Source organism: Heptranchias perlo, chromosome 36 (assembly GCF_035084215.1).
Source record: "Heptranchias perlo isolate sHepPer1 chromosome 36, sHepPer1.hap1, whole genome shotgun sequence".
Lineage (NCBI taxonomy): Eukaryota > Metazoa > Chordata > Chondrichthyes > Hexanchiformes > Hexanchidae > Heptranchias > Heptranchias perlo.
The window spans coordinates 10,290,094-10,316,888 of NC_090360.1; the positions used below are offsets into that span (position 1 = coordinate 10,290,094).

At 40.0% G+C, this 26,795-nt stretch overlaps 2 protein-coding genes across 2 annotated transcripts; both read left to right on the top strand.

Annotated features, from left to right (window-relative positions):
* The first annotated feature begins 3,215 nt into the window (after positions 1–3,215).
* Positions 3,216–11,182, top strand: lrit1a (leucine-rich repeat, immunoglobulin-like and transmembrane domains 1a). The gene is made up of 4 exons (XM_067972355.1): positions 3,216–3,337; positions 5,671–6,143; positions 8,728–9,033; positions 10,086–11,182. The coding sequence occupies exons 1-4, from the start codon at positions 3,216–3,218 to the stop codon at positions 11,180–11,182; spliced, it is 1,998 nt and encodes a 665-aa protein (XP_067828456.1).
* A 6,142-nt stretch (positions 11,183–17,324) lies between these two features.
* On the top strand, positions 17,325–21,465 carry lrit2 (leucine-rich repeat, immunoglobulin-like and transmembrane domains 2). The gene is made up of 3 exons (XM_067972356.1): positions 17,325–17,431; positions 17,530–18,311; positions 20,660–21,465. Exons 1-3 carry the CDS (start codon positions 17,325–17,327, stop codon positions 21,463–21,465), a joined length of 1,695 nt encoding a protein of 564 aa, XP_067828457.1.
* The last annotated feature ends 5,330 nt before the right edge of the window (positions 21,466–26,795 follow it).

A 26,795-nucleotide genomic window follows, 5' to 3' on the forward strand; every position in this document is an offset into this window, starting at 1 on the left:
TGAAGGTAATCTTGTGGTTCTCATAGCAGTCAGACCAAAGACAGCAAGGAAGGAGCTTGGATCAAATTGTTATTCACTCAACCAGGAAGTATTGCATGCTGAGAAACATTTCTGTACTATGCAGAAAGTATTAGTATATTTAGGAAGGGAAGGGTAAGCATTTGTACATTTAAAGAACTTGACCTAACTTCTGTTGGCTTGTCCAATGTCATTTGCATGTGCATGGTCTGTGATAATTTAACTGTTCTCAGCTGGGGTGGTAGTAATGGGCACTAAAAGTGGCCTCAACACTCCTGGTTTAGGGTATGGAAAAATCGCCAGGGTTACGGCTTCTACTGGAACTTTGACCCTTGCTGCAACTATGGATGTGTGGATTTTATGTGAAGGCAAGATCGGGCTGTGTTGAGATGTTCCCCATGGTCAATACTTACTGTCAAGACTCATATATGAATAATAGCCATTGGGCCAGTCACCAGTGGAGAGACCAGCCCTAAAGAATTGTGAGGAGTTGGTGGCTTCAAGAGAGAAGGTAAGTGGAGAAAAATTGCCAGTGATAATAGGCAGCTAAATTAATTTTATAAACTTATGTGCTACACTATTGGCCAAAGAATGTTTTGATTATTGAAGTGCAACTGGTGTGAACGCTTAAAAAAAAAAATTATTTGCACTGACCAAATGTTTTTTACTGTCAGTCAAACTCTGGGAATAATCATATGACCATACCATGTGAATGAGATAATCCATCTCTACACTATATCTCAGTGAAATCAGATTTCATTCAAATAAGTATGCTTTCTATAAATTGCAAAATAACAGATGTGGACCATCATTTGGTTTGGAATTTCAGATATGACTGAGCAATGGGTCAGATTAAGGAAATCATAACTTGAGATGCAATTTGTGATAGGAGTCTGTACCATATTTGTAAAACTGATGCAGAACTGCAATCCTTTTACGTACTTTATACCAGCTACATTCATAATCAAAAGTTGCTGAACACAAAATATTATTAATCTCTTTGCAGAGGTTAACATCCAGAAGTAAAATCATAACCACCAAGCAAAAAATCATAGACAATAGTCTAGATTGGAGCAAGGCTAGTCTTGAGGCTAGTTAAGAGAGTAAAACAATTTGTTTAAAAATTTTTTTTTAGTTATTTTACTCTATTTGGTCGATGCAGTAAGTTGGCAAAAGTAGTTACTTCAGATAAATAAAGTTAACCAAAGCAAAAGGTAAATTGTGACTTATGAGACAAAACTAGATAGTTTGAGACAGATGAAAAATACTGATGGTTTGGTCTTTGGGAACACAATATCAGTATCTGTTGATGACACAAAAGTAGGCAGTTTGGCAAACAGTGAAGAGGACTTCAAGAAGACACAGAAAGGTTAGTGGAATGACCTAACTAGTGAAAGATGCAATTTAATGCAAAGAAGTATGGGGTGATGCATTTTGGAAGGAAAAACAAGGAAACAGAGTATGCATTCAATAGAAAGATGCAGCCAGGTGTGCAGGATCAGAAAGATCGAGGGGTGTAAATATTTAGACTCTGAGAAAGTAGGTTACCACAGTCATTTCCAGCTGGGTTTGCCAGGGCCTGCAGCAATGCTTTATGGCATCTTGACAGGCGTGGCCAAACAGACACCACTGGCTCCCGATCACACTGGCATGCCATCTTTCATAAAATACCGTGCTATGATTGGGAGGCTTCTGAAGAACTCTTTAGCACAATGGTTAGACAGGCAGTCACATCTCATTGTGCTGCCACTGGGAGTTCTGCTCATGCAGATATCACTGGGAAGAGGTGCCTCCACTGACGATGCCCTTCCAAAGTGAGGTTTTTTACTTCTTTGCAGCTGTTGGGTTGTAGGTGCGGACAGAGCACCCCTCGGGAAGCCTGCCCTGCCTGGCATCCTTCTGCTGATCCGAACAGCTCACTTTGAAAGATTCCTGGTGGCAAACGCTCTGGTGCCAACAAAAGGCACTTTTTCTTTTATTCATTCTCCAGGAAGGCCGGCATTTATTGCCCATCCCTTGTTGCCCTTGAGACTTGTGGCAAAATAAATAAATAAGTAACAAACTACACCTGGCACTAAGGCTCGTGAAAGCCTAAATGCCATATGTGAACAAAAAAAACACAAGAAGTGCGTTTAAAAGGCCGAATGCACTTACCTTGAAAGTGTGCGTGCCTTTTAGATGTCCTCCCACCTGCAGGTATGCCCGAGGTCTTGTCCTTCACCAGGTTTCACTGGCGTGCTGGATACTTGCCGTCCAGCATGCCCCGGGACCAAATATGACATAGAGCCATTCCACACACTCCTTTTAAATATGGTGATAAAGCACTGGCCTGTTTCCAGCAGACGCTTCAGATGCCTGTACTAGGCCCTGACTCAAATATCAAGAATGGCCCTGACTGAGCGGGAACCTGGGAGAACTCAGTTCCACTGGATTTTCATTCCTCCTCCATCATGCCAAAATAGGAAGTTAACGAGATGAAAATCACCCCCACTGTTTCTACTATAATTCCTAAATATATTTTTGTAAAACTTTTGTTCAAGACTATGATGTTAATGAAAACATTGTGTCACTCTTGGACTTGTTTGTTGCTTTTGTGACTTATAATAAGACGTGAATAGGGCTGCTTGCCAACTATACTACGCACAAGATTTACCTTTGGTTTTGTAGAAGTTGAACTGCCTATGCCATTTAACTGATACAAATAACGAACAGTGTTTTAAATTAAATATATTTAACATATTGCTTTAGTTTCAGAATCATAGAATGTTACAGAAACAGCCCATCAACTCTGCACTGATGTTTTGCTCCACGTGAGACACCTAATCTAATCCCGCTCTCCTGCTATAGCATCATTGAATTTCATCTCTGCGTTGAATCATTTCTCTGCAATTAAATGTTTATGCCTTTAAAGAGAAGAGAATATGACTGGGACAATTCACACACTTGCATGTTATTTTTTCTCGATATAACATTGTCCAGAACATGTGCCATTCCCACGCTTGCAGGAAGCAATAAGCACCTAAGTGAAAATAACTAAAAAGCCCTCCTTAATCCATTTCTATCCTTTTTATCTCAGGATTCGCTCTGTAGCAGCTGAGCACTGTGGGATTGTGAGCCATGAAGACAGGGAGATGCTGCTGATGTGGAATTAAGCAGGACAGACCTTCAAATCACCAGTGCCGTGACCAGCAAAGAAAATGTCGCTCAAAGTCTGGTTGCTTTGCTTTTTGTGTTTTGGATATCTAGCTATAGCATTCTCCTTGTGTCCTTCCCAGTGCATCTGTACCTTCCAGAGTCGCAGTGATGAACTCAAGACAAGGTATCTCACCATTTCAAATATGGTCTTAGATTGGGAGGGGCGTATAATTCTTTGACAAATTCATACTGAATATTTGTACAGCGGAAATTCTCCTTTGTGAAGCTCCACACACTTTATTTACCATCTCCAATGTTCAACATATTTACTTGCAAAGAGATTCATTTTGGTTGTGTTCTTTTAATCTGTTTCGAGTGACTATATTTGATTTGGTTCCCGGGATAATGTCAGTGTATATGTATTTTGTACTGTGGTAAATTGTAAACTATCGTTGTGTATTTCTGGAAATATTTTACAATGCTCAAAAAACACTTTCTCACGAGGACAATTTTGCTGTGTTTCAGTTTCTTAAATCCTCTACAGAATATTTAATCTTTACCATTATAAATTTTTTTCAGTACAATTCACTTTGCACCTCATCTGTATTCTTAACAGTATGTGTGATTGTGTGGTGAGACACATTTGGTAGTAAAGCAAGGTTCTGCCCTTGTTAAAGTTGAAACTTAAATTTGTGAATTTTCTATTTGAGAGTTCCTGACTTTGTATGTTTCTACACAGCTTGTGCTCAAGATGTGGGATGAGTGACAATACTGGAAGATCTTTTTCCATCACTCATGGGAGTAACATGCAACCTCCCATAATTCATACAGCATTGGTCAGTTGCAAGTACCTAACACTTCCCTCTACCAAATTCTATTTCCTACCTCAGTTGCAGTTATTGCACATTTTGCCCAGTTTGGGGTGGTGCTTTTGTGTAGTGGGTTGATATTCTCCGTGGGCTGAGTTGAAACTGCACAAATCTTTTCTTTCTGCTCTCTCAAACACCATCAAAATACTTTTTGCTGCATTTATTTGAGTTTGATTTACATCCCGGACCCAGTAAATACCGTTCCAAGCTCTAACCCAGAGTGCCACACATTCCTGAGATATCATTTCGCTGTTCATTTATTTTTCCCACAACATTTTTTTATTTTAACACAATTTTATTTCAAATAATAGCACTTCATAAAGTTGATTATTGAGGTAAAAATTAGGTAAGTAAGATACACATCACCCTATGTGCTTTCCAAAAAGTCTTGTTGCAGCTTAATGTCAGCAAAACATAAGTCATCCTTTTCAGTTCCTGGCAGTACCTACGTGTCTCTGGCCCCAACTCCATCAAACTCCCTTGCTGTCCTCTCAGGATAAATTGGGTGATGATCAATCTTGATATCCTGGTTGGCCCTGCACTGAACTTTTCAGCAGACTACTAGACCATCACCAAGACACATTCTCCCACCTTCAGAACATTGCCTGCTTATGCCTCTCTCCCTGCCCGTAACTGAAGCCCTAACCCACACCTTCATCGTATCAACGATTGAGTTGCTCTCACTGGCTTCCCAGCAATCACCCTTCGCAACTTCAGCTAATTCAAAATTCCTAGGGCCATGTCCTCTCTCACACAAAGTACTGGGCACTTGAATCTCTATCAGTGCATCACTGTGCCCCGGCAAATCGACTCGAACATCCTTGTCCTTGTGTCAAATCTCTTCATGGTCTTACTCCAGATCTAAGCAATCTTTCCAGCCATACATCTTTGCCCACATCCTCAACTCATTTGATTCAAATTCCCACGTGTTCCATGCTCTCCTTGTTCCATAATCAGAGGCCAGTCTGTGCCCTGGAATTCTCTCCTAATCCAACTTGCTTTGATCCTCCCCCACTGCCTTCATAATCCTCCTAAAAACTCTTCTCTTTGACCATGTCCTTCAGTCCCTCTTCCTAAATTTCCTCCTTTTGTTCTGCTCAGTGCCCACTTTTCTGCAGGTTAATGCGCTCTGCGACATTTATTTTTTATGTGTGGAGTACTATATGATAGGAACTTATTACTGTTATTACAGTGTGCTACTGAACCATACAGTCTAAGACGGACCCAGTTTTGATCTCGGCTCAATGCTGAGCTAGCCGATTTCAGTTAAGGCTGGATTGAGGGCATTACAATTGGCATCATCATCTCATGCGTGAGGGAGGGTTAAATCAGTCAGGGTTCCTTCACTGGTGGAAAAATTGGCAATCAGATGGAGGATCTGTCGTTGCTCTTATGGCCCCTGCCCTTCACAGTAAAATAACCTGCTGCCACTCACTGCCTTGGCCCAAATTTGAAGATGACTATTTGGACACAATGCAGAAGGACTGGTAGACCCTCATACCAAGTGGCAGTCTTCAGGAGAAGAGGGTGAAAAACAAAAAAAGTAGACATGTGGCCATGTTGCCTTTTCTTATCTTAAAAACTCTTTAAATTGTTTTGTACATTGTAGAGAATAATTAAACAAACAAGAGATTTTCTTTACTTTCAGGACTGTGCTGTGTAACAACCCAGAAATGACCTTGATTCCAAACAACATCCCGGCTGAAACTTTAAAGCTGGTGATTGAGAAAACATTAATCAGACAAGTTTCCACACGAGCCTTTTCTTTTGCCTCCAGTTTGGAGTGCCTTTGGCTGTCCGGTAATTCCATTAGCAGCTTCAACGGGGAGAGTCTGCGGGGCCTGATCACAATGAGGGAGCTTCGTCTGGATGGCAATGCCCTTTCAACCTTTCCATGGGAAGCACTTTCCTACTTACCACAGCTCTGGCTCCTTGATTTACATGGTAATGTCCTTCGATCATTCCCCACCCAAGCAGCCACTTATTTCAGAAACATCATCTACCTGGATTTATCGAATAACAGGCTGGCCACACTGTCATCCAAAGTGATCTCAACATGGTTGATTGCTCCACAGGTAGCCAATGCAACTTCATTAACAGACAATTCAAAACTTTTCATAGGTGGGTATAAGAAACACTGGTTCTATCTCATCTGTGTTGTTTGAAGGAATAATTTATAAACAAACCCTTCAACAACTCGGTATCCCAACAAAAGGTAGATCTTTAGCTGAATTACTGGCGTAAAACTGCAATAAAGTAATGTTGGATTTGTGTTTAGTTTCTTGCTAAGATAGCAATTTTGAAAAAAGCTGTAGTGTCACAAATAACAAAGATTTATTATTCTCATATTAGTTTGCTCACACTTTTCAGCATAACACGTGTCTCTTTACTATCTTGTCACATCACCTTGGCTTCTTTGAATCTCTTGACTTTGACCTGCTGTGGTTAAAAATGTCTCTTGCTCAACTCACTACATTCATTTTCTGTCTTCACATTAATGACTTTTAAAGATTTTTTTAACAAGCAAACTCAAATCTGTCAACTCCAACTTCATCTCTGGTGAAATCATTATTCTTGACAACTTTGGTATTTACCTGATAGAAGTCTTTAAGATTATGAAAGGGTTTGATGGGGTAAACGTAGAGAAGATGTTTCCACTTGTGGGGGAGACCAAAACTAGGCAGCATAAATATAAGGTAGTCACTAATGAATAGAAACTGCTTTATCCAGGGAGTGGTTAGAATGTGGAACTCGCTATCACAAGGGGTAGTTGAAGTGAATAGCATAGATGCATTTAAGGGGAAGCTAGATAAACGCATGAGGGAGAAAGGAATAGAAGGATATGCTGATGGGGTTAGATGATGAAGGATGGGAGGAGGCTCTTGTGGAGCATGGACTAGTTGGGCTGAATAGCCTGTTTCTGTACTGTACATTCTATGTAATCCTCTGTAAATCATACTCTGTAAACTGTCCCCATCCTGATTACCACTATGGGGGTAATTTTCAACTTTGTCACCTGGGCAGAACGGTACGAGCAGATCGCCCGCCCGTTGGAGGCAGCGGCTGATTTTCGTTCCATTGATTTCAAACAACTAACTCATCACTCAACCTACCCGTATCTCAATAATTCAACTGATCCCCTAGATCTTTTCTGATTATTTGCTGCCTTTCTCTGATTTATTTTTACTTTCACCTGTCCTATTTAAACTTGATTGTCCTCCTGCAAAGAAATCACAAAAAGGGCTTTGACTTATGTGTGAACAGCTATTATTTAAAAGTCACACAGTCAGAATGAATGATATCACAATAGCTCAAATTTATGTTCGGAGACCAAATAATACTTGTTTGAATATAGATCATCTTATTGTCTTATTACCTGAGGGTCATTATCATATTTCTGTTAACTAAAAGTTCTAACTTATTGCTGCTGCAACAGTTTAGAATTAGAAGTTATTACTGTATTAGTATAAAATGGTGCCAAAACAAATCTTAGTTGGCACATTGTTAGATGACTGAAGCACCTGGTACTGTGCTCACCACCGTTTAATAGCAAGGGCAAGAAAGGTAAAAAATAACACCCTTGCAATACAAAATAATGGGAGACTATTGTGGACCCTGCACAGCCAGTTTGACTTTTCCTAATTACAGTTCAGATCATACTGAAGAACCCAGCAGCACAGTGTTTAACTGTTGTTACAAAAAAAAACTGTATGGAATATTAATTTGCTCTCATGTACAATTACAGCCACTGTTGATATTTACCACAAAATAAATTAGGAGTGCAATTAATTTAATGTCATTTTTCAGCACATTTTTATCATGATGTTTCATTTTTCAAGTACTGGCCTCAAATAAATTAGGGCAATGTAGATCTAAAGTTGGTTAAAGCCACACTCTTTTCTGTGGTAAATGTAAAAAGTGTTGATTGCACCGCAAATTAACATTGTAATACAGTTTTTCTGTACCAACAATTAAACACATAGTGGTTGCAAAGGTCATGTGTAGATTGTACGTTAGTGTAGCACTTTGGTTGCATCACCTATCAATTCTGCTATACTCAGGAACAGATGCTGCTAAATGAATATAGGGATCATTATATGGCCCTCTCTCCATTTTAACTTTTTTTCTTAATCGTTTTATATTATAAAGTAACTCAACTTCCTACTCACAAAAAATCCTTCCATTGTGTTACATTGGATGTAGAATAATTTATCCAACAGACGAGTAAGGTCATATTTAATATCTTACATGTGCTGAGTTAGCCAATCTCAGGTAGGGTCGTAATGGGAACACTACAACTGAGCTTAGCATTGCCAGCGAGGGGATAAGTCACCCAGGGTTCCGGCTCCTAATCGGTGTCCAGTGCTGGTAAGTGCACGCGTGCATGTCAGGTGAGGATATGGCGGTGGTTGGCTGTGATGCCCTCCACAGTGTAATAGTTTACTGAGGCTCACTGCCTAGTGTCATGCATGAAGATTGGCCCCTTGGGCTACCAGAAACTGTGGAACCATACCCTAAGATAATCATTCATTTCAGAACTTCAGAAAAGAGCTGAAAACTGCAGGGGGTTGGGAGGGGGATGTAGAATTAAAGAGTGCGTGTATATATCGTAAAATGGAAGGATTTATATCCAACAATTCAGATGAATGGCATTTTTGTAATCTTTTCACCTCCACAAAATATGCGAATATGTTCCCTTCGACAGGACTACATGACAATCCTTGGGAATGTGACTGCAGACTGTCAGAACTAGTTCATTTTGTTAAGATGCACAATCCAACTGCAGCATTGCTCGATCCTCGATTAACATGTTCTGGGCCAGAAAACCTCTCGGGAACTCTCTTCAGCAAAATAGAGCTAGAAAAGTGCCAGAGTCCAACTATTCACGCCACGGAAGCTAAAGTGACCACAGTCGCGGGGAGCACTGTGTCACTTCATTGTGTGACTACAGGGGTCCCCATCCCCAAGGTCAGCTGGAGTAGATTGGATAATATCCTGCTGAATGGAACAGGTAGGTGTCTGGGCACTGAAGGTAATTTTTCAACTGGTTAAAGCATACTGAAGGGACATATGCAGTAACGATTATTTACTTGCATTCATTCTCAATAAACTTAGTGATTGCAGCACAATTATTGAGGATGTCAACACATTGATTTTAACCAGTACACCTGCTGAAAAAAATATGGATCAAAAATAGATCTTATTAACTATATGGACATGTGGCTGTGATTACAAAATAATAATCTAATTTGGAGAATTAAACGGTGATTTTAAAACATTCAAGTTTGCTCTTACAGTTTAACAACTCTTGAACTCAATTGAATTACCGTCTTGAAGCCACACCCAGTGATCCATCATAATTTACATAATCCATCTGTTGCATGTTCATAAACATTGTTTTATTTTAAAAGTTTACTCCAAACTATTGCTGAGAGGTGAATGTTTACTTCTACTGTTCCCAATAGGTTTATTTTTTACTTAAAATTTTGACATCTCAACACCCAATTAAATTGGATTGAGGATTGTAATTTAGTTACCAGTAATATTTTGTGAAACATGCCAGCTGTGGTAAATGGTGAAGACCTTGAAATTCTGTTGTGCAATAACAACGTATGATTACTTATTGCATTGATATGAAATACATCTGTCTTGCTATTTTTAGCTGCCTGCTTGACCTGTCTCTTTAAGACCACTGTTCAAGAACTCCCTGTGGTCAGGTGATCTAAGGAGGTGAATCCAGGTCATTGTAACTTCTTGTAAATTCATACGGTCAATCAAAGAGCAATTGTAACGGGTTGTGAATTTCAGGCTTCGAGTCAGAAGAACCCAGCATGAAATGAATGACTTTTTCTCTTTTTTAAAGATTGTTTTGCAATCTGTAAGGAAAGGTGACACCTGGTTTGTGGAACATTTGCCAGATGCAAAATTGATAGATGAGGAAGAACAGTAGGCACATTTGAGTGGCTTTAATTTTTAATTAAAATTTATGTGCTAGGAACCAGTCACAAATATAATCTGAAGTGTATCATTGTGTGTTACAGTTGCAATCATTGTGTTTTACAGTGATACTGGACAATTCTGACAAGAGATTAAAGTGGTCTACACTCAGTCTATTGGCTGTATCCCATCAGGATTCTGGTGAATATTTGTGTACAGCCAATAATTTGGCGGGGACGTCAGGTGCTTCTATGTCCCTTCTCATAGTGAACTCCGCCATCGCATTGGCACCAATCAAAAGCACATCCAAAAGAATGTGGGTCAGAAAAATGAGAAATCAAAAGGCTGCAGTACACAGTAGGAAGCTGATGGCCAGGTATGTGAGTACCCTGACCACCACAGTGTCACCAAGGGCATCACCAAGGAGCTCCTATTCTATAGGTAGGACAGATTACTTTGTCATGCGTAATCACCAGATTTATCCAAATGAAGATGCATCAGAGATTGTTTCCCAGAATATTAATCTTCCCGAAGTTAGTGGCTTATTGGAGAATCGAAGAAGCGTTGATGATCCCAACAACATAACAACTAGTCTGTCTTCAACACAACAGGAACCAGACTGTCTGGTCAGATCTGTTAGAGTTATAGGGGATACCTATCATAGTGTTTCCTTGGCTTGGAGATCCCCCAAGGCTACAAACACCACTATTTTTAGTATTCTATATACTACTTTTGGCGAAAAGGACATGCGTAGAATAAACGTGGGCCCTGTAAAGACTAAAATTACTATTGATGGCTTAATGCCACAGACCAAATACATTGTCTGCATTTGTGTCAAAGGACTCGTCCCCAGGAAAGAGCAATGCGTGATTTTCTCCACGGATGAAGTGGCTAATGCGAGTGGGATTCAGAAACTGATTAACGCGGTGGTGATCACTGTGGCCTGCGTGATTGTAGTCCCTCTCACCCTCACTGTCTGCTGTGGGGCCCTGAAGAGGCGCTGCAGAAAGTTTCTGATTCAGCCCCCGGAAGAGGAATATCAAAACGACTCGTATGTCACATTTGAAAGCCTGGCAACAGGGCCCAAACCAAATGGCAATGAAGGAGAATATCTGACCTGCCACAATAAAGACGAGTCCAATAGACTTCTGTCACCGCGGTCCAGTTTGGATTCTGAAGAAGCAACAAATAGTGAAGCACAACAAAATGAATATTTCTGTTGATTGACTCGTATCCATTGAATCAAATGAACCTGTTCATCAAACTAGACTAGAAATTTTTCTGCGAAACTAACATTTAGGTCAGTGTAATCTGACCACAATATCCCAGCACCTCAATAAAACCAGTCTGTTTGGGTACCATATTAGCCAACAATAAACCATGTTCCTTGGACTTTTCTTGAAAGCGATATTTTTAAAGATATTTTAGAAATGGTGCACTAATTGGTGTTATGATCTCTTTCACCTTTGGCTATGGGAATGTATAACTGTAAATCTCAATTGTATCACAGCTCGTAGTTTTGGTTATTTTTTTATGATCAACAAGGTGAAAGATGGCACCTCTGGGAAATAAAACGCTTTCCATTTCAGGCACCTAGGGCTCAATTTTAAAACCGAGCCGGGAAGGGGGCGGGGGGGTCAAATTGAGGTTGGGAAACCCATCAGCACGGGTTTCCCAGACGCCCTTACAATTTTGACATAAGCTGTGTCTTTCTAGGCACTTGCCTGTTAGTCTCAGGCCTTCTCGCCTCCTTTCATGAGGCGTAAAACAGAAGGCCCAGAAATCCTGGCCCCCCGGAGTCGAAATTGGGAAGTCCAGAAAAATGGAGGCCCAAGGCCTCCTTGAAAGGTTATCGGGCCCGACCCGCCTCCTGGGAGCGGGTTGGTCGCCCGCCCCGGTGAAAACCAGAAATAGGTGGGTTGGGGGTAGGTCTGAAATTATGGCAATTTTCAATGGCCCCACCCCACCCATTTTTCACTTTGAAAATTGAGCCCCAAGTGTCGGCATCAAGCATTCCCAGTTCAGGTATAGCACAGCCAGATGCAGAGCAAAGCTCCTTCCAATCTGCTCCAACACTGCGCTTCAACCACAGCCTCAGACAGCACTGCCTCCTGCACCATGTGACTTTTTTCCATTGCCCACACCAACCATCATTGGGACTCGCTGAGTGACATTTCCAATTAGCTTCAAAGTAGGGGTAGTTTTGTGCTGTAGGCTGGATTGAGACATTAGCCAAAGAGTGCTATCAACCCATCAGTCTCGGCTGGATTTGAACCCAGAGGTGAAAGGCCAGTCTCTAATCTTCTGCTCTCCACTAGCAACCTATATTTTAACATCTATTTTTATTCATTACTTAGTGAATTTGGATGTCTTTCTGTGCACAGTGGGAAGCAAGGAAAGATAAACACATGCTTCATAAATTAGATACCAATCTTTTCTTTATCATGTTTCGCATCAAACTATGATGTTATTTCTGTGCTCCTCCCCCAGAAGGGTGACAGGTGCTTTATGTAACAAAATGGTCACCATCGGGTTATATGTTACCTTTGTATTTTTGTGGGACGACAGTTGTGTATTTTACGTATGCTGTGAACCTCTGTGAGAATACTACAATTAGGTATGTGGATGTTTTTCTACCAGCACTTGATTTTCCCTTTTATGCTGTTATATAAAGTTTAGTGTTGTCTCGATGAAGGGAATAATTTCGAAGGTACATTTTGCAGGTGGCTCAGGACTTTGAACATTTGCCACTCGTCCAACATGCACATCATCTGCACAATAAATGTTGGAATCCCAGCAGTACCTGAAGGCACTATTCCCCTTGATTGAAATTTAATGCTCATTTATCACCATGCGAAAAATGGCAATCGAGGTCTTAAGACAACTTTGGACAGAACTAATGCCAGCTTGACTAAAGCATTAATTGAGCTAATTCTCAGGTGCAGATCCAACTAACTTAAATCAAGGTACAGGGAGTTCCCTATCCTGAAGTCACACTCAAACAGGACCTTTAACTTTGCCAGCAGACTAAAGGCTGTATAATTGAAATGTTTTTGGACATAATTTGTCAAAATGTATCAGATAATGGGTGTACACACCATATTGATGTATGTTGAGGCATCATGAAACTAGAATGAGTCAAGCCTTCTTCATGACTAAAAGAATAGAACACCACAAGTAATTAGACATTTCCAGAAACTGAGGGAGAGGGAGTGACTTTCATTAGATCCTAACCAGTGCACTATATGGAGTGCTGGGTGATAGTGAAATGAAAAATATCACTAAGATTGACTAACACATCACATTGGGCTCTTGCCTCCTGCTACTGATCATGAAGCAGAATTGATGCTTACCTGGACTATCACTGCAGACCTTCCCAACTGAAGAAAGAGATGGTTTCTTATTTACAGAAGCTGCACTGTTGGTAAAGCTTGTAAAACATTTAAATCAATTTCTGCCAGCTATATGTAAACTTTCCTAGTTTTTGTTTCATATGTATATGCATGTTTATGTATAGTATATGTGTGGAAGTCAAGATAGAGTTAGGATTAAAATTGTCTCCCGTGTTCTTTCTCTAAAACCTTATCAATAAATAGTTACATTCTCAAGTTCACACAAACTAGGGAGATTATTTTCAAGGAAGTTGGATGTACATTAATATTCTATGAAATGAGCATTTATTAACAATTAGAAATGCATATTTGCATTATGAAATATTCAGCATTGTTAGCTGAAAAACTCTGAAAGCAGGGGACCAATTTTAGGAATGCTGGCTGCACATATTAGGAGATCATGGGTGCACTCTGCTCAATACATCTCCCCAGTCCCATATCATTCCCCTAATGAGTACTCACCCTTCCTCTTTTTAAGCCAATTTCTTATCCACCTACAAATTTCGACTAAGCTACCCACTGCCTTGAGTTTATGTAACAGGTTTTCATGTGGAATTTTATCGAGGGCTTTCTGAGGGCTGAGTTTTATTGCTAAATCAGTAGAGTATAAGCCTGAGGCCATTACACTGAAGCTTCTTAGTGCTTTTGTAAGGCCGCACATTGAATGCTACTCTTGGATAGAACGAGGGAACCATCCAAGCCCAAATGGTGCAAAGAGGGGCAATAAGGCTGATCCCAAAGTGCCAGAGGACTGAGTAATAAGGAGAGATTATAGAGTTTGATCCCTTCAGCCTCGGAAGGAAATGAATGAGAGGAGATCTAATAGATTTATGGAATGGAATAGTTAGTTAATTCTGAATATTATTCCAAGTTAAATGTTGAATGCAGGACAAACAGACATAAGTACAAACTGGGTAAAAGGTAAATTAAGGGCTAATATCAGGAAGAGTGATCAATATCTGGAATGGTAGAGTAATAGGGCCAAAGCGTTTGGAGTCATTCAAGGGGCAATTGGACGCTGTAATGGGGGAATTGTAGGTTTCTATGGTAGGATGACCGAGAGGATCTGAATGGCCTCCTTCATTTTTGTGATCCAACAACACCAAAAACAGATTAACTGCCCATTTATCTCAATACTGTTAATGGGATCTTGTGCACAAAATGGCTGCTGTGCTTGCATACATCACTGCTTTTCAAAGTAACTCATTATATGTGAAGTGCTTTGAGACATACATAAATTTCATATTGGCCTGTGACTTTTAGTTCCCATCAAAGTGAGGCATGTTAGCTCTGAGGACTGGTACGATTTTCTAATTCTCATACCCAGTTAGATACTTCAAGGTCATACATAGAATGGGTCAGATGCAGAGTAATAATTCCCAACCTCTGTCCTAACACTACCGCAGAAGAACAATTAGAAGGTGCACCGGTTTGAGATTTCTGTTTCTCACATAAGCCCATGTGCTTCTCTGATGAGTGAGAGCAACACTTTAGTGCTAAATTAAAAAATTGTGTTCTGGATTTATACCCTCCGAGTCTGGATTTAACTACCCGAAGTAATTTCACTCGGGATTCTTATAGAAAACATGGCAAGAAAAAAACTAATTTCGTTAATCTAGGCTGGATTCAAACCAATTCTACTAAATTTCAAGAAGCAATCTTTGCTTGACGCTATAGTGACATATGTCCCTCTATGCACTCTCTGCAGCACTGCTCTACAAGACAAGCGCTTGGTGTAAGTCACTTTTATCTACTGTTGTAATTTTGTTCTTGGTACATTTATTGTTCGTAAGTTCTGAATGCTTGTAGCTGAATAGAAAGAATATAGGGAGATTTTATACAAGTACATTACCTAAAATTGTGAAGCAACAGAGAACATAACAAAAATAATTTCCCCCTGTTGAGTTAAATAGAAAATTTGTTCCATAATAGTGTTAATTGTGTTCGTGTCAAGCACAAGTTTGTATGAATGTGGAATGATGGATTGACTACCGAGCAATACCCCTTTGGTCCACAAGGCGACGCGGATAAACCTTTATTGGAAAGGTCCAGTAAGTGAGGTGAGAATTTATTTTGAGTTTTCGCTGTAGTCTTTACCTCGCTGCGCCGGTAATGATTTATTAAAACGTGTTTCCCCCATTTAAACAGAAGGTCGTTGAGTTTCAGAGTCACTTTCATCTTTCGATGCAGATTGAAATCCCTCATCAACAATAACACGGTTGTTCACAAGACGCTGCTTGAAATCCTGACAATTGTTTCTTCTGTTTTTCCCAGTTTGAAGAAATCTGCTGCAAACTTGCGCCGCAGTAATGACGTATTATCGGCGTACGACTTCCTGGAGGCAGTAATCTTACGCTGCTTTGGTTTGACATCAAACAGTATAAATCCAGTGCCATTTCATACCCAATTTGCAAAGTTCGCAGAGGGGCCACTGGAGCCCTCTGGACAATTTTCAGAAAGCTATCTATCTGACCTTAATTTAAATATTTAGAGAGTTTAGACTCCCCCATCTCCACTCTGTAAACAAGCGTTGGGGATATAGCTCTGGGGACGCCGGTACCCGGGCATATACAGGACATTTAACAGTTCCAGCCAGGAAGGAGCCAATAATGTACATGCATTGGTTCTGCCCGGCTGGAGCCTGAACTGCAGCGACTGGTCTCAGCTTTTTGGCTGCAGTGTAAATGCACCCTGAAGTCAGTGGCGTGAGACCCCTGCTTCATTTCCTCGTGTTTACGTTATTTGTCACGAAGGGAATTCTGGTGGAAACTCATAAGGTGATACAACTCCTGGAGAGGTCTGACCCTGTTCGGCCTTAATGCATTTGGGAGTCAGATTGGGACCAGTGTTCCAAGTTTTTGGCACTCAACCATTGTCGATCCTTGCTTCACAACGATGCAAAAGCCACAGTATAACTGCACCAAAAGTAGTGTTGTATAGTCCATAAGAAGAGCTTTTCCAGTAACTTTAGATATATAGATCGTAAATTAGAGGTGTTAACCTATTTAAAATAAATGGATTAATGCCTACACTACAACAGTAATGAAGTGAAAAGTGCTTCATTGTCTGTAAAGCGCTTTGGGATGTCCTGAGGTCGTGAAAGGCGCTGAATAAACGCAAATCTTTTTTTCCAGCCATAAAGACTTTCCTCTGTTGCAGTTTGCACTAATTTCTAAATATATTCAAAAAAGAACTCATCTTACAATTTTAATCTGTATTGTAAAGTGTAGTTAGCTAAAGGATCTTGTAATTTGCCTCTGCTTCAAGTGCTGCAAAATCAGGAACCCTAAGACCACTTGTATAAAGCGCCCACCTGTCCTCAGAGAGGAACTAATCAGACATGCACCGGGAGAGACACTTGGCTATAAAGTGTACTTGAAATCCTTCCCAAAGGACGTCATCAGAAGTAGATTTAATGTGTGGGGCTGGTAACTATTCTTGCCTTACAAAGTAAAAGGCACTATATAAAGACAAGCTAAAAGCCAAGAAGAATGATCTTTATACTATACAATAAGGAGTATGTGTATTTAGACCATATATAATAACCTGCAACTCTTAAAACGAAGATGCGTGTGCGAGAGGCGAGTATGTGGGGCTTTTAAGCTGTATTAAAAAGAGTATATGTTTATTCTATTTATTTTAGTTTAAAGGTTATATATTCTTATTGTAGTGATTTTCGTTTCTCGATTAATTCTCTTGTTACTTATACTGAGATTCACTAAGCAATTTAAATATACACTAATAGTAAACATTTTTCATGAGATATGTTGGATCGAATTTGGGGTTTGGGTGACACGAACTGTTCTCTGTCGAACGAGAAAAGGACCTTAAGGCATCTTCTCTGACCCACCTTGCCTCTGGACGAGTCAAAACTTACGTCAGATAAGATTACTGGTAATGTGATTCGATATAATCTCAAATCGTGGATGCATCTGGTTGCGAAGACGAACGCATTGCCCGCATTTAAGTAATCATGGACATGATTTGGAACATTTTCTGTCTTCTCCTCATCTGTTGTGCTAATCGAACGGTTGGATCCTGTGTGGCAGGGTGTTCTTGCAGGAATGATAGCTTTGGAAGGTGAGAGTTAGGTTCCTACGGTTACTGAGTACCATTCCGTGAAGTTTGTGGATAGATATTTTAAATAAAGATCGTTTATATTTCTATTTTTTTTACAGGAGTTTGATTTGCATGACTTCCGCTTTGCGAAGAATACCAGAGAATATTCCACCAGATGTCACAAAAATCAGAATAGAAAATTCTCATTTGGCAGAATTACCTCGTGATGCATTTTCCACAGCTCGTGCCTTGGAAAACCTGTGGCTGAATTTTAATGACATTACACTCATGCATGCTAAGAGTCTGCAAGATCTGAAAAATCTGTCAGAGTTGCGACTACAGGGGAACAAATTGCGTTCAGTACCATGGACAGCTTTCCAGGACAGTCCAGCTTTGACAATTTTGGATTTGAAGCACAATAGACTGGACGTTCTTCCAGAACACGCACTGAGGTATCTTACTAACTTGACCTATTTGGACATATCCTTCAATCAGCTTACAGTGATTTCTGGAGACGTGTTCTTAAACTGGCCCGTCTATCAGAGAACACAACGGCGTGAGGGTCGAGAAGAGAGTATCTCCAACGCTGTCCTGGCTCTCCATGACAACCCATGGCTCTGTGACTGTCGCCTTAAAGGTTTTGTACACTTCGTCAAATCCATCAGTCCCCCTATTATTCTGATGAATTCTTACCTATCCTGTTCAGGCCCAGATTCCAGGGCAGGGAAATTTTTCTACGCAGTGGAACTGAAAAGTTGCTTTAAACCGTTAATCACGTCTGAGAACACGAACATTAGTGTTTCGATTGGAGAGAAGGTAAATTTATCATGTGAGGCTAAAGGAAATCCTACCCCTACAGTGTGGTGGACAAATGGTGTGAAGATAATTCGGAAATTTAATGGTATGGTAAACACGCTATTGCCACTATCTGAAAGTTAGACATTTTTTAAATTTTACAATAGCAATTGTTTGTAAAACTGTATTCTGACAAATGAAAGCCATAAAGTCTACCTGCTTTTTATGAGATGGCTTTTGAGTCTAACAGAAGTTTAATTTACAAATCATATAGTCATATATCTCGTGATTTATAAACGAATTAAATTGTGGTTATTTACATGTATAATGCAAAATCTTGCATATAGTCTCACTTCCTGTAAATGTCACGCTCACTTCCTGCAATACTTTCCTGGGCACCTTTTGTTGGTAACACCCCTATTATAAAACAACAGTTCCTCTGACTCACCATGAGCAAAGCCTTGAGTATTCAGTAATATTGCTGCTCTGATGTTAAATTCTACTGTACTATTGCACCTGCGCCATCACAAACCAGTAATGTTCTAACTAGTTCAGTTGCCTGCAGCACCATAACATCTCATGAAGAAAGATGAGGAAAATATAGTTTGCATGCAACAAATGGTCAGGGGATGGATTGTAAACATTTGTGATGTTCTTTAACTGGTTTGAAATCAATTTACCATCATAGCGATGGAACATCTTCCTTTATTTTCAGGATAAATCAGGTAGCACTTTCATGACCATTGTACTACCAGTTTTGTGTCAACGCAAAGTGATTTCAGGTGCACAGCAACAGCAATTTCACTGTAACACGTTGGGAGTCAGAATTCCTTTTAATTTCTAAGTGCAGTTAAAGTGAGAATTGTGAGACCATCTGTAGTAGGTAGTCTTGTCTCATTTGGGCTTAGGACCTGGTGTAGTATAACTCCAACCCAGGGCAAAGTCAGATTTTAAAAGTATCCAAGCAGTCCAGTGGAGGGCTAAGGCACTTGTTAAAATCAACATGTTAGGAGAGAGCCCAGACTCCCACCTGCTCTCTCATCACATTACAAATTAGGCACCCAGAAGGCTCAATCTGTGAAGCCAACCACACCTAAAGAGCCCTTTTTTGTTGCGCTCATTGTGACCTGCTATGATTGGTAGTAGAATGGATACAATGCAGTGAATGTCCTAACTAGCTAATTAATGAGTTGAGTAAAACTTATTTTTAAAAGAATGCAAGAATGTTGGAATGCAAAAGAAGACAATTCATCCTACCCAACTCACTTTGTCATCAAAGTCATGTTTCTGTACCTGATGTGACCATATTTCATCTTCCTCTACTTGTTGCTGAATCATAAAATGAAATCTATTTTATTTATTTAGTCTGAGCAACATTACAGACCTAAATAAAAGTCACTCAGGAAGGCGGGGAGAATTGGAGGGATAGTTGTTCATGCACATATCCTGCCAGGCAGCTAAACAACAGTATTGATAGAGGCCCTGGAGCATGTGTTTCTCTTTATAATATTTGTTTTTGGGATGTGGGTGACACTGACAAGGCCATGTTTATTGGCCATCTGTAGTTGCCCTTAGAAGGTGGCGGTCCTTCTTGAAGCAGCAGAATTGCTTCTACTACTGAATGGTTTGCTAGGCTACCTCAGAGAGCATTAAGACTCGTCCATATATACTTTTGACCAGGAAGGGTGCCTGTGGGGAGACTCTTCAGGGAGTAAAGCGGGAAAAGAAATAAATGTTTAAAAAATGCATGTGATGGTTGTAAATGGTCCAATCGAAGTGGATTTGAACAATTGTGTCTCAGCACAATTCCATATCACTTCTCAGTCTCCGAGAGATTGAATAGATGGTATAGAAAGTAGGAATAGGAATATTGCATTACTGCAGTAACAATGTTTTCTAAGGCTAAGCTACTTATCAGTGAAGTGGAATGAAGATCAACTGTTTATGGTCCATGCCATCCATGAGTTTGAAATGTTTCACTCTTAGCATGAATGCAAAGCAGGTAAAATGTTCACTTTTGTAGAACTGTGTTCCCTGCCCTTGACAATACACCCGTGCATTGAAAAAAATGTCTAATATTAATAAAATAATCCTTGAAAAAAAATGTAACTGTGTCATGTAATGCTCTATTCTGAGCTATTTAATTAAAGATGTGTTTTAGTTACCCTGAGCAAAAGGACATCCTGATTAGGAATTAAATGAAAAGCTGGTTCTTTTTTAAGGAAGCAATCTTGTTCTGGCTTAGCTGAAACTTTTTGAGGGAGGGGAAAAGACTGACCATACAGATAAGCTCCAAGGAAGCTTAAGACCCTTACCATTGTCATTTGACTCTTAATGTTTTTTCTTTGAGGTTATGGTGGGAATGTTGGCGATATACATTTTATTAAAACTAATGTTAATATTTTGCAATTATGGAAATGATGTAAGTAAAACAAATCTTTGAATTAATTACAGTGACTTTCACAAATATTGATGAAGAAACAGTGAAATCAGAGCTGGTGATTCCATCAGCACGTGGTACAGATGGAGGAAATTACATTTGCACTACTACTAACTATCTTGGAAACTCATCTGTGCAAATCATGGTGAAAATTTTAACTTCAGAAACTTTACCTATCCCATCATCCTTGTCCCCTTCATCCTCGGAAGAAGAGAATGTTTATATAGATGTTAGGATTGCAAAGCAGATGGTATATGGCATAACCCTGGAGTGGTATGCAGCAACACAGAACCCTGCTGAGACCTGGTACACCCTGCACTTTGGGAAATTTGAAGATGCTAAATTGGAAACGATTTACATTGGACCAGGAGTAAATACTTATACAATTAATGATCTGTTTCCAGCAACAAAGTACAAGGTGTGTGTGGCACTGAGGAACCAGTCTCCGAAAAGAGGTCCATGCATTGTGTTTGTTACAGGCAGTGATATCAGTGAAATGGAGCAAAGAGAGAAACTCATTCACATTATAGTCATTGTATGTGCCATGGTTCTGGTAGTCCCAGCTGGAATGTATGCCTGCACGACAGATGCCCGTTTCAACTGCTTTGACAAATGTGGCAAGTTTTGTCGAAGACAAAGACGAGGAAAGAAAACACTGAAGAGAGGAGCACGGGATGTCACCTTTGATAGTTTGCAGACAAGCAGCGATGCTGAACTCTGCAACAGGAACTCCAAGGAAGACAGGACAAAAAGTAAAAAATCAGATGACAAAACTCACATGGACAAAACAGAGCACAAGAATAGTGATGAATTGTATTAGGCAAAACCATTATTAGCTTTTTGTAATCAAAACTTATTTATCCACCAGTGGATATTTAATAATTAGGGCTGAATGCCCTGAATATTGCACATTTGTTGACAATATGGCACAGTTATTGTGGTCTGAGTTAAAACACAGCTATCTTGTTATTGCCATCTATAGACTCTATTGGGGTTTAGACCAATAGCCAATAACAAGCAAAGTAAAAATCTTATATATGCTAGCTGATCTGTGGTATCGGACATGAGGGATTAACAGCAAGTGTCATCTTCAGATGAAGTGGGATTAGAGGATGGGATATAATTTGAGCAGGCATAATTCAGTCCCCACTTTAAAGGTTTTAATATAACATTTTGATTTGATATTATTTATAAATAGAAACACTTATGGCAAGTTGGGAAGCAGAGAAGTAGAGTTGGTTGGAGTCTGAGTTTCTCTGCAGTACAAGCTGAGGAGCTGGCAGATGTAGAACTGATGGGCTACAGTGCCATCACTGGTGGGAGGATGTAATTCTAATGTGATAAGTTTACATAGGCAGTTTCAATTATAAGTGCAGAGATAGAAATTCATAACAGATTGCATGCAGATGTAAGATTTTTGATATTTATAGATATATTTATTATGTTATTTGTTTCCTATCAAATGATTGACTTTCTCACTGTCACTGGATAATCTTAGTAATATTTTGCTGTGATACAAAGGCATCTGGTCAAATGCAACTAAAAGGAATTTTCACTCAAAACACAAACTTTTTCTTTTCCTATTCAATGAAAAACATTCAGGAAGATGAGGATGTGTTGATAGTGCTGAATGTTGATCAGGAATGTACTGTAAAATAATTAACAAAAGAAATTGGTTTCAGAATATGCTTGTAAACAAAAAAAAAATAATAAAGACAGCCAGCGTTTGAAAAACATTTTAAAAGTTACTCATTACATCCTGAATAGAAATGTTTTCATCAGAAACTGGTAACCCAATTTTTGATTAGGTTAATCTAATCCTAGGAATAAAATCAACCTTTGGTATAGATCCAGTCAAAGGGAGCAAGGGAGAGCTGTGCCTTGCCAGCAACCGCATAATACAGCAGAGAAACAAACAATGAAGAATCAGAGACGGAGCGTGGAGTCTACTAATAAGTACAGCATGCAAAGAACAGCCAAGTGATTGACATGAATCTCTGATCACCCAATAGTCAGAAAGAGAAGGCAATCAGGATGATCGAATCACTGTTTGGTAAAAAAGATGAGACTAGAGAATCTATGTTCATCTGGGATCAAAATGAGAAAGTTAAGATTAATGAATCATAGGTCATAAAAGCAAGACAATTGAATGTGGGGGGAGGGGGAGGGGGTGGTGGGTGGAGAGAGAGACAGATACTGCAGAGGAAGGATGGAAACAAATGCTGAAACAGAATGCGGAATTTCCATTAGAACTAGCCAGACTCATACCAGAAGGTCGAAGCGCCTAATTGCCCACATAGCTGAGCAGAAGAGGATAACCTGAAGGCTGGCAATTGCCCAACTTTGCCCTGTTGGCAGTTGGATCCTCGGTTCACTGCCAGTGGTAATTGTCTTTCCAAGAAGAAATCGGCAGCCATTCAAACTTTCTTAGCATCTAAAATTGCAGTTGCTTTGCTGGCCATTATAAAGTACACGGAACACTCATATAAAATAACATAATTTAAACATATAATATTTGAATTAATAAAATGAAATGAATTGAGTATCTAAAGATGGAAGAAAGCTCTCCCAATGGCTCAGTGAGTATTTAAACAAACAGAGCAGGCAGGTCTTACACTAAATCTTGTGCTTGTAGTTGATCTCATTACAACTGCTTTCAACTGCTTTCAACACTCTTGTGTTGGGGGTGAGGGGGGAGGCGGTGAGGAGAATTGGCCACACAATCCTCAAACTTCTGATGAAAATGCTTGTGTTTGGACATCAAATGACATGTTCGGACTTGGCTGTGATGCCTGCAATAGCGGAAGAGCCTGGCAACACCATTTTGACAAGGCATTACACATAATGATGAGGTACAAGATGGTCTGAGGAACCATACTCCAGCAAGGCGTAAACTCCAGCAAGGCATAAACTCCTTCAGGAGATAAGGAAGGGGAAGAACTGACAAGCAAAAAAAAAATTCAAATAAATAAGGAAAGTTCAGAGGGGAAGTGAAAAAGGAAATAAGAGGGGCAAAGAGAGAGTATGAGAATAGACTGGCGGCCAACATAAAAGGGAATCCAAAAGCCTTCTATAGGCATGTAAACAGTAAACAGATAGTAAGAGGAGGGGTGGAGCCGATTAGGGACTAAAAAGGAGATCTACTCATGGAGGCAGAGGGCATGGCCAAGGTACTAAATGAGTACTTTGCATCTGTCTTTACCAAGGAAGAAGATGCTGCCAGAGTCTCAGTAAAGGAAGATGTAAGTGAGATACTGGATGGGCTAAAAATTGATGAAGAGGAGGTACTAGAAAGGCTAGCTGTACTTAAAGTAGATAAATCACCTGGTCCAGATGGGATGCAACCTAGGTTGCTGAGGGAAGTAAGGGTAGAAATTGCGGAGGTACTGGCCATAATCTTCCAAACATCCTTAGATATGGGGGTGGGGCAAGAGGACTGGAGAATTGCAAATGTTACACCCTTGTTCAAAAAAGGGTGCAAGGATAAACCCAGCAACTACAGGCCAGTCAGTTTAACCTTGGTGGTGGGGAAATTTTAGAAACGATAATCCGGGACAGAATTAGCAGTCACTTGGACAAGTGTGGATTGATTAGGGAAAGCCAGCACGGATTTGTTAAAGGCATTTTGTGTTTAACCAACTTGATAAAGTTTTTTGATGAGGTAGCAGAGATGGTAGATGAGGGCAATGTAGTTGATGTGGTATACATGGACTTTCAAAAGGCATTTAATAAAGTGCCGCATAATAGGCTTGTTATCAAGATTGAAGCCCATGGAATAAAAGGGGCAGTAGCAGCATGGGTACAGAATTGGGTAAGTAACAGGAAACAGAGAGTAGTGATGAACGGTTGTTTTTCGGACTAGAGGGAGGTGTACAGTGGTGTTCCCCAGGGGTTGGTACGAGGACCTCTGCTTTTCTTGATATATATTAATGACTTGGACTTGGGTGTACAGGGCACAATTTCCAAATTTGCGGATGACACAAAACTTGGAAGTGTAGTGAACAGTGAGGAGGATAGTGAAAAACATACATTCAAGGCTGGTGGCATGGGAGGACACGTGACAGATGAAATTTAATGCAGAAAAATGCATTTCGGTAGGAAGAATGAGGAGAGGCAATATAAACTAAAGGGCACAATTCTAAAAGGGGTGCAGGAACAGAGAGACCTGGGAGTATATGTATACAAATCATTGAAGGTTTCAGGGCAGGTTGAGAAAGGGGTTAAAAAAGTATACGGGATCCTGGGCTTTATAAATAGAGGCATAGTGTACATAAGCAAGGAAGTCATGATGAACCTTTATAAAACATTGATTCGGCCACAACTGGAGTATTGTATCCAGTTCTGGGCACCGCACTTTAGGAAGCATGTGAGGCCTTAGACAGAGTGCAGAAGAGATTTACTAGAATGATTCCAGGGATGAGGGACTTCAGTTACGTGGATAGACTGGAGAAGCTGGGGTTGTTCTCCTTGGAACAGAGAAGGTTGAGAGGAGATTTGATAGAGGTATTCAAAATCATGAAGAGCCCAGACAGAGTAGATAGAGAGAAACTGTTCCCATTGGCGGAGGGCTCAAGAACCAGAGGACATACATTTAAGGTGATTGGCAAAAGAACCAAAGGTGACATAAGGAAAAACTTTTTTACACAGCGAGTGGTTAGGATCTGGAATGCACTGCTCGAGGGTGTGGTGGAGGCAGATTCAATCATGGCCTTCAAAAGGGAACTGGATAAACACTTGAAGGGAAAAAATTTGCAAGGCTACGGGGGAGTGGAACTACCTGGATTGGTCTTGCATAGAGCCGGCATGGACTCGATGGGCCGAATGGCCTCCTTCCGTGATGCAAACTTGCTATGATTTTATGATTCTATAATAAATACGCACATAAATAATTAAAACATAAGAGGAAGAGAAAGTGTGAATAAAACTAAATTTAAATCACTGATGGAATCCTGTGATATTAAACTGAGAATACTGACTCAAATAAAAAGAATTTCAAGGACAGTATGTTGGCAAAACTTTGTTGTATTTAAAGATACCTAGTTTTACCTGGACAAATGAGAATGTTCTCCTTCAGAGAAATTTGACTCAAAATTGATGATGATTAAAATATCAACAGTGTTGATGTGATATTTAGATTTTTATTAAATGGTATGCACAGTTTAAATGGAGTCTGACTAAAATCAATTTGCATCAAATGATAGTATTATATAAGAGCAGCATATTGAGATAAAAGGGCACAGAAGCTGCTTACATGGTCTCAACTCACTGATCCAACATCAACTAAAATGTAGGTTATATCCGGATTAAAGTTCTGCGTAGTGCACTTCAGGCATTTGTTCTAGGTTTGTACCGTGGGGATACAGTGACTGAAGCATTTTAATATAGCATGAGCCAGTTAACAGGCACCTGGTCTGCTGGTTGTAACATTTAGTTGTAGGTAAGGTTTGCTCAATTGCAGTGATCCAGTCCTTGTACCGATTGTAGGTTATAATAAGTTGACAAAAGTTGTTGCATCTTGTCTAAAAATCGTAGACTGCAGCAAGTCTGATCCATTGCGGGATCAAAAGGTGCATGTCCTTTTAAGTAAATGAAGCATAGCTGCTGATTTTTCTAGTCTTGTTAATATAGCAGATCCACTTGTACAGAACACAGAGTAAACTCTGCTCATCATCTTAGAATTTTGCTGTTGGGTATGGATTAGTTCTTGAGTATCTGAGTACATAGTGACCAGTTTTAATTTTCTCTGTTTCTCCCTCCCTTTCTGTAATTCTAAATTCTCACTTATGGACGACCTAATGATATATCTTTGCCATTGCCCTGCTGCATGGCAAAATGAGTTGTAAATCTTACATACAATCAGAAGATAGATATGCATAAATTCAATTGCTTTTTTTTTTATTCGTTCATGGGATGTGGGCATTGCTGGCAAGGCCACTATTTATTGCCCATCCCTAATTGAAGGTGGTGGTGAGCCGCCTTCTTGAACCGCTGCAGTCCGTGTGGTGACGGTTCTCCCACAGTGCTGCTAGGTAGGGCGTTCCAGGATTTTGACCCAGCGACAATGAAGGAACGGCGATATATTTCCAAGTCGGGATGGTGTGTGACTTGGAGGGGAACGTGCAGGTGGTGTTGTTCCCATGTGTCTGCTGC

Coding starts and splice junctions, on each gene's coding strand:
- lrit1a (XM_067972355.1), top strand. CDS start 3,216: ATGTCGCTCAAAGTCTGGTTGCTTTGCTTTTTGTGTTTTGGATATCTA. Junction 6,144..8,727: donor CAATTCAAAACTTTTCATAG/GTGGGTATAAGA, acceptor TCCCTTCGACAG/GACTACATGACAATCCTTGG. Junction 9,034..10,085: donor TATCCTGCTGAATGGAACAG/GTAGGTGTCTGG, acceptor TGTGTTTTACAG/TGATACTGGACAATTCTGAC.
- lrit2 (XM_067972356.1), top strand. CDS start 17,325: ATGGACATGATTTGGAACATTTTCTGTCTTCTCCTCATCTGTTGTGCT. Junction 17,432..17,529: donor AGGAATGATAGCTTTGGAAG/GTGAGAGTTAGG, acceptor TTTTTTTTACAG/GAGTTTGATTTGCATGACTT. Junction 18,312..20,659: donor GATAATTCGGAAATTTAATG/GTATGGTAAACA, acceptor AATTAATTACAG/TGACTTTCACAAATATTGAT.